Source organism: Haliotis asinina, chromosome 10 (genome assembly GCF_037392515.1).
Source record: "Haliotis asinina isolate JCU_RB_2024 chromosome 10, JCU_Hal_asi_v2, whole genome shotgun sequence".
NCBI classification, from domain to species: domain Eukaryota; kingdom Metazoa; phylum Mollusca; class Gastropoda; order Lepetellida; family Haliotidae; genus Haliotis; species Haliotis asinina.
The window spans coordinates 30517303-30525724 of NC_090289.1; the positions used below are offsets into that span (position 1 = coordinate 30517303).

Here is an 8422-nt window from a genome sequence, read left to right on the forward strand (position 1 = left end):
GGTTTGGGGAGCACACTCAGAATCAAACTGGTATCCATGGGTTCTGAATCATCAATAGTGGTATGATGATTCACATCTGAGGAGGAGGGCGCATTCATTGTCCCACCACTCATTGGATTCATGTGATATTTCAAGAGCCGTTTATATTTATCCATTGGAATGAGCACCTGTTTTTGGATATGCTCCATTACAAAGTCTTCAATAAAGGCCCAACAACCTTCAACACTAAACAAATGACAGCCACACTTTTTGGCAATAATTGTTTTTTCTTTGTCTTAGATACGGTTTTATCATCGAGAAAACGAAGCACTTTTCTGTGTTTTCTCAGTACAGTCCACTGTTTCTTCGACAGACGAACATCAGTATTTATCAGATTATAAATAATCTCCACCAAGACTTTTAACTGGTCATCAGTCACGCTTTGCAACAGCAACTTCTTTTGTACAGGAGATGTACTCACTTGCAAAAACCGTAAGAAATATCCGTTCTGTCTGAGTGTCTTAGACATAATGATGTTTCATTCAGTGTTCAGCACATCTTCTGCACGTGGAGACATGTCCAAATCCAGGTAGCCATAGGGCTGTTTCATAGCATCTGTGTATGCTTCCACGAGAATCCCTGCACGTCCAGGAAATAACTGTTTTCCAAGGGTCATCATTTGTGATGTATCACGCACATTCTTGAACAAGACCAGGTACCACGTGTTCAGGGCTATGGTTCGTGCAGATTTGCCTTGTCCATACAAGTTCTGGGTTATAAATATCACACTCAGACGTCGATGATGACAGCCTTGTGTAAACAACAGTTCCATGTCTATAGAACTTAACACGTGATGTAACAGATCATCCAGAATAATGAGTCCATGCTGCCCATCGGAGGAAAACTGTTCAATGTCTGCTTCTGTAGGTAATCCCTGTTGGAACACAATGTTTGGCACTGTTCTTTCCACATCGTCAAACAGAGATTGATAAACACCATAACAGTATAGTATTTTCTGGGGTGGGTCCTTCACATACATGCCATTCACATGTTGCAACAGTCTGTATACCCACCGAGTCTTTCCTGCTCCTGTAGGTCCAGACACACAAATGCTGGAGCAAGGTTCAAAAGGTGTTAAACTTTGTGTCTCCCACCAAGGTTTAGTCGGATCAATCACAGCGTGAGGACTCCAAGTAATGGCTGCCTTCGGTGTAGTGGGTTGAACTTCAGCCATGTCCTCCCTCTTCATTAACCAGTACCTCTTATTCTCAGAATCTAATTTGTGAACTTGAGATAAATGGTTGGATAGTTTTGAAAGTTGTTTTGCAGTACATCCAGGCACAGGACAATCTTTCTTGACACGACTCATGATTTGACACCTCAGTGGTTCCGGTTCAACTGATGAAACAGCTTAGAGGGACATGTATATAGCATGGGAGGACACAATGGGACACAGAGGGACACTAGAGGGACATGTATATAGCATGGGAGGACACAAAGGGACACAGAGGGACACACGAGGGACACAGAGGGACACACGAGGGACACACGAGGGACACTTGAGGGACACACGAGGGACACACGAGGCACACAGAGGGACACACGAGGGACACAGAGGGACACACGAGGGACACACGAGGGACACTTGAGGGACACACGAGGGACACATGAGGGACACACGAGGGACACTTGAGGGACACACGAGGGACACAGAGGGACACACGAGGGACACAGAGGGACACATGAGGGACACACGAGGGACACATGAGGGATACAGAGGGACACACAGCGCTTATGAGTTCAAGACATAGCCAGCTTGCAGATTAGCTCAGAAGACCCAGTGAAGTAATGGATTGAGTGGATGACTTGTTAAAACCACAACCCCTACAAACCATTACTAATTACAATTCACGGGTCCTCCGGCCCGGTCTCTGATGACAAGATATGACATTGGTTGGTTGACTGATAGCTGAATGATTGGTTGGTTGACTGATAGCTGAATGACTGGCAAGTATTTTCAGTGGATGATGGGAGGAAGAATAGGCTAGTATCCATAAGGTAAAGTATCCAAGTTGGGTTGAATGACACGTTTGCTGTAAACCATCTGGTACTTTTTCTTCTCTTCTCTATTGTAGATTTTCCGTTTCCTTTTCTCTCGTGAGATCTTGGAAGGATTGGTTACTGTAATGGTTTTGTCTCTCTGGGGTGAAAGTACAATGTCCCGAATGGCTTCAAAATTGATGAGTTGGGCATTCTTGAAATTCAAAAACCACGAACTTTGCACACTTGCTCCCCCTTGTGAGTTTGGTAGCTATAATTCTTAGGCCCTGCAGACACAAACTCCACGATGTAGTCATTGTTGTCCGGTTCATTGGTGAGATCACCAAGATAATCCCCAAGAGGTGTTTGGTAATCAGTGGGTTTGGCAACATAGATCACAGAATCAGTATCATAATACAACACTTGTTGATCCAGCTTTTCCAGGACACTGTATAACTTCAGTCTTGCCCATACAGTGGTGAATGTGGCCAGGAAGATGTTGGTCTTGTTATCTTCTGGGACAAAGCTAGATTTGTGGTTATATTCCAACTGCAAAGTCTGATCTGTGAGGATGTGAAAATCTGTCACTTCCTTGGTAGGATCTGTCAACATCTGGAAGAATTTTTCTGCTTCACTCTCATGGATGAACTCTGATTGTTTCATGTTCAAACGCTGTCCAAATTTCCCCCAGAAACTGTTCAAGCATAGTTTAGCTAGGGATCGTAATCCCGGATTTTTTCAATGCGATCTTTATCCAGTTGTATACCTTCCTTCTCTCTGTAGTCTGCTATGTATTTCTCCTTGTCGTCTTCCGTTGCACACCAAGCTGGCCATCCGCTGGCTTGTTGTTTTAACATTAAGGTGTTGATGTAGTCTGTAAACAATCCACACTCTCCTGTCTCAGGGTTGTATTGAGCTGTTTCTGACCAGTGGTAAACCTCATACACCTTGATTACTCGGTATCCTTTCTCGATGGCTTTCACTATTTCTGGTGTACACCAAGTTCCTAGGATGGCTCTCTGCTCATCTGAATGTTCACAGGGGGTCTGTTGCTCCTTGTCAGCACAGGTACAACATAAAGGAAACTTTAGCTTGCCTTCAGATCGATAGGGGAGTACTGGATGATAGAGTTTTCTAGGTGGTAATATCTTCACCTTGGCGATTCCAAAATAGTGATCCAACGACTGGAAATTCTTGTGAATGACTTGGGGATGTCCAATAGGATACTGGCAATATTTGTTGACCCATGGGTAGAGACTTGTAAAGCCCACATAATGAATTTGTTCACTTTCTTTCACCTTGTAGTGGAGTGTACTGGCATTAGTCCTGCCACCGAAAAAGGAGTCACGTGGTTCTAAACGATCCTGTATGTCCAGTGTACTGATAAACGCCTTCATGTCTGGTTTATCCTTTAATTGTTGATGGAACTCATGTTCCCAAATGACAACTACTTTGTAACCTTTCCGTTTCAACACCTGTGTTTTCTTACAGGTGAGAGCATAAAGTTCTTCCACACACTGTTTGGTCCTGGGGAGTATGGTAGATGATCTCTCATGTGGAAAACATGTCTTGCAACCATGGTAGCAACAACCATGGATTTCCAGCACTGTGTTTGTTTGGGGACAATAACCATGCACTCGGTAGTTGGTTCCAGGCACTATATGTTCACCTCCATTCAGGGCATGTTGTATGACAATATTTTCTGAATGCATGAGCCATTCCAACCACTGAATGGAAACATTACTATATTGTCCATGGCCAACATATCCTTGACATGGTACTTGAGCGATGGGGCTTGGAACTGTTTCTGCTTCATGGGTAGTAATACCCCTCTGTTGAAGATGTTTTTGCGAAATCCACTGACCACTCTTGAGCTTGACATCGTATGAGCCATCTTCTTCTTCAGAAGGTCTGGAAGACATCCAGTTTGTGACAGTTTGTCCATCAGTCAGCTTGACATGGTCGTGACTTTTCAGAAACTTGGTTTTAAATATGTTCATGCATAAAAAGGCTATAGTGATAGAGTTGGCAAAGGGATCAACACCACCAATGATCTTTCCTTCTGTTTCCTCGCCTGTGGCATCTATCATCAATTGCTGAAACTTTAGACAAGCTTCTCTGAGCACAGTGACATCTGAGATACAGTACTCTTTCATTTCTTTAGAAAAATCAAACTCTCCATGTTGTTGGCTGTGCCATGACAAGAATACATCTCTGTCTTTAGCTCCCATGTAGTCCACTCCGTACATGTGGGGATCTGGAAAAGCTCCAACATAATTTTGGTTCTCCTTCAAATTAAACCAATGTGGGAAGTACCCCTTCTTCACTTCTGTCAGTCCAAAAGCTTTGGGTAAGGAGGCCAGTTTCATAGGAAGAAAGTTGAGACTGTCTATGATTCTGATATTGAGGCCTTTTTCAATCTGCATGTACATGATTTTAGAACCAGTGTAAATGATTTTGCTTGGAAACATGGATTGATCTATCATATACTCCAAAAGAAAGTATCCATCATAAGCTTTGCTATTGTGAGCAATGGCTGTGAAGTCTTTATGGTTGCTATTAAAGAGCCATCTTGAAAATTCAATGTGAGCTCCATCTCCCTTGAATATCACTTGACGAAATCCACAACTTTCTTCACAAGGAGGTTTCTTGAATTGTTTGGTTTTCTTGTCCCTTCTATTACAGGCAGGGCATCTAGATCCACAGTGGTGACATTTTGAGTCTTCACTGACTGGCTCTGTTTTGCAAGCATGACAGGCTGATTGTGCCACCAAGTAGTTGGGAACATGTTGACTTTTGCCACACCAGGATTGGTGGCAATGCTGACAAGTAGATGATTGATGGGGACAGTTTTCAGCAGGACAGGTAGCACAAGGTCCTTGCGGTGAATAACCTTCTTCACACATCAGCTGTTCATCCTGTCTGCATTCAAAGTCATAAAAGATAAATTTACTCTTGGTCTGGTCCACGTCACTAGGTTTCTGGTAACAGAGATGATCTTGCTCCACCACTTCTTGACATCCAGGGCATTTCCATTCTCCGCATTGGTGTAGTTTGGGATCCCTTTCTCTTCGGCACAATACTTTCTTACACATGGTACATTTCCAGAACCACTCACATTTAGAGGGTATGTATGTGCCTTTCTTTACATTTCTTTTTCCAGCTTGGTGTCGCTGGAAACATCCGGGTGATCTACAAGTCATTTGGCAATGACGACAAGTCAGTGGTGTATCTGTTTCAGGACACTTTTGGCTATGGCATACAATGCAGGTCTCAGAGCAGGAATGATGCAATTTGTCATTGTAAGGTTTCAAACACCGCTCACAAAAATAGGAGGCTGAGAAAAATCCAGGAATGTTGACAACAGCATGGAAGTGAGCTTGTGGGTTTTCGACCAGGTAGAGAAAGAGTTTGGGTTGTTCTGACTCTTGAACACCAACCCTGATAAACTTGTTCCCTCTTTCAGCGCTGACCACTAAAATCTGACATCCTAGTATTTTCTCAAAAGCTGGAATATCATTCAAATGACAAGGACGATCTGGAGGGATACCGGCCAATCTACATAACTTCAGGGTTAACTTTCCTTGCTCATGGCGTGACTTGTCTATTAATTTATTATAAAAGTGTTTGGGACATTTTCGATACTGTAGGACCAAGTCTATCAGGGGTGTTTCAGTATGACCAGTGAGTTTCTTCCATTCATCTTGACCGATTTGATTAGCTTTCGCCCAGCACACAATAATGGCTCTGACCATACATAGGTCATCCTCGTTGACAATCTGTACTATAGACCGTTTCAGATGAATAGAGCTGCTTGAACCTGCGAGTTGTGTTATGGTCTTATTGGATCGTCCACCTCGAGGTATACGTATGATTCCTATATCCACATGAAAGGAGACATCCAAGGCCAGTTCTTCACGACTGTTTAACACTTTCTCGATGTGTTTCATGATCAGTTCTGCATTTAGATGCGACAGAGGCTGTGGTGGTATGACAATAGCCTTATTTAAAGCTTGATGATGGATAATGACCCGCCCCAAATCTCCTTCCTGAACATCATCAGGGGTGGTTTGCTGTAAAATCGCTTCAAACATGTCCTGAAGCTTGGTGTACAAAGTTCTGAGACTCTGACCCTGCCATTCGTCATTAAATTTGATTTCATACGTTGTACTTATGGCCCCAGTCTTGGCAAAGGTCTTGGTGTTCTTCTCTGTAAAAGTATAGGGTTGAGTTTTAGGAGACTCAGCATCAGGGAGGGGTGACCCTACACCACCATACTGGTTAATTGTACGTTGTCTTTTTGGAGGAGTAGGGTCAGTTGACAGATCTGCAGGACGCTTGGGGCAGGTCTTCTTATGTTGTCGCAATACATACATTTTTCTGAATGTGGCTCCACAGAAGGAACATGGTAAACCCTTCTGTCTCTGGACCTGGTTTAATGTTGGATCAATACTGTCCAAGTGGGGACTGTCGTTAGAGCTGAGGCCATATAAAGACGTCATTTCCTCCATTTCCCCATGGGTAAATTGAAGATCTTTTACTAGCTGATCTTCAGGTGTTGTTACTGACTGATCTTCTGTCTGTCTACATAGCAAGCATATAGCCCTCATGTCTACTCGCTCATCATTGGACAACCCATTTTCTTCTGCCCACTTGATCAACTTGTCATAATTGTCAAACGTATCTATTTTGGTCTGGAGGTCCATCTGAAATAAAACAAACATTCACGCTGAACCATACTTTACAGTATTGTGCCATTTTATCGTTATTGTGTCAACATGACAATAAAATAGTCTGTCATTATTATATCCATATATACACTTATCATCATTTAGAAACGGTGATGTGTGGGCAACTGTTTGGGATAGGTAGCCGTTTTGGTTATGTGTCCGTTTTGATTGAGGGGCGTTTGCGCACAGGTTTGACAGAACGGGTTTGACACAGAACCGGTTTTTAGGCTGAGACACGCGTGTACCTAAAACCGCGCGAAAATGTCTTTGTTTGACTGTCTACCTACCCTGAGAGTGAGAGGGCAGAGACGTGGGTTGTGCGACGGGTTACTCTGCGGCTTCATGGATTATACAAGTGTATGGAATTTGTGTGATATGCAATATTTAGACGGGATATTCTTTCTTCCGATGGATTATTCTTTATTTTGATGGGAGAGGACCTTGTTTGTGAGTATACCCTTCATGCTTTTCATACTGATCACGCATGTATCTTTACATTGTTTTAATGGCACCACGCATCATGATTCATGGTATGTATGAACATATGATTATGATTCAGAGACAGGACTGCCATCTATATTTTACATTGAAATGTTTAATATCACCACACATGGTACAAGATGTGTAGACGTTAATGGAGTTTATGAACTGTGTATTTATACATAGTGATTTTACCATACACGCTATATAAACATGCAATAAATAGTGTTTGTTTTTGAAGTATTAGTTTTTACTATGATTCATGTTTATTAGGATTCAGGCAAGGTTAACAATTCTTATTTATTTGTTTTCAACAACTAATTTTATTGTAACTGAAATAACAAGAAATATCAGCAACTGTTTTATTGAAAGTGAAATAACAAGAAATAAAATCAATATTTTGAAATCTCTTCACCGCATATGATTGTATATTTTTATGGTTGTTTCCTTTGTTAAGTTATTAGGAAAAGTATTCGTTTAGAGCATAATTTCAGCATGAATAGTGTATATCATGTACATTTGTATGACACACCGAAGTGTATTCACATCATTGTGTTGCATTGATATAACACATGTGGCTCATTCGACAGGGATTCTAATATTCTGTATGCATAGCGATTCTACAGGGATTCTAATAAACAGTATTCTGCATTCATAACGATAATAACTATGATTTTTAAAATTTTCATTTGTATAATATGAAAAGTGTCATTGGGTTTCAACATGGCGGCTGGGGGACGCGATCTATGACCTGGTTTCACGTTGGGCACGAGGGCCGTCATCCTTCACGGTTCATTGAGCATAGGTACTTCAATGTTATGGGCGAATGAACCTCACGCGGAGGCTATCGCACATGAAAAGAAAGATTAACACGGACACTCGGGAACATGTATGTGATGTTATTTACAAGTTAATGTTCTCATGTTTTCTTACTCTACATGCTTGGGCGGGAGAGGGGATTCCCGTCAGTGGATCGTAAACATAGCTTTACATGGCTGTCGATCGGACTTACGGGTGGGTAAATGTGTCATTCATTGTTGGAGTACAGTCATACCCATCCTGTTTCTTCACATGAATGGGTTACTTGTCCCAACCCCTCCAAACATCTAGACATGCTGGATATATTCTCAATATTGGATCTATCCATTCATGGATATACCTGGATATCTCATGGAACTATTCTAAGTGACACT

At 42.0% G+C, this 8422-nt stretch overlaps 1 protein-coding gene across 1 annotated transcript; it reads right to left on the bottom strand.

Moving 5' to 3' along the window:
* Window positions 1-2732: 2732 nt before the first annotated feature.
* LOC137298626 (uncharacterized) lies at window positions 2733-4451 on the bottom strand. The gene has a single exon (XM_067830914.1). The coding sequence runs from the start codon at window positions 4449-4451 to the stop codon at window positions 2733-2735; it is 1719 nt and encodes a 572-aa protein (XP_067687015.1).
* Between the last annotated feature and the right edge of the window lie 3971 nt (window positions 4452-8422).

Excerpts from the sequence above, each read along its gene's own strand:
- LOC137298626 (XM_067830914.1), bottom strand. The coding sequence starts at position 4,451 with ATGTACATGCAGATTGAAAAAGGCCTCAATATCAGAATCATAGACAGT.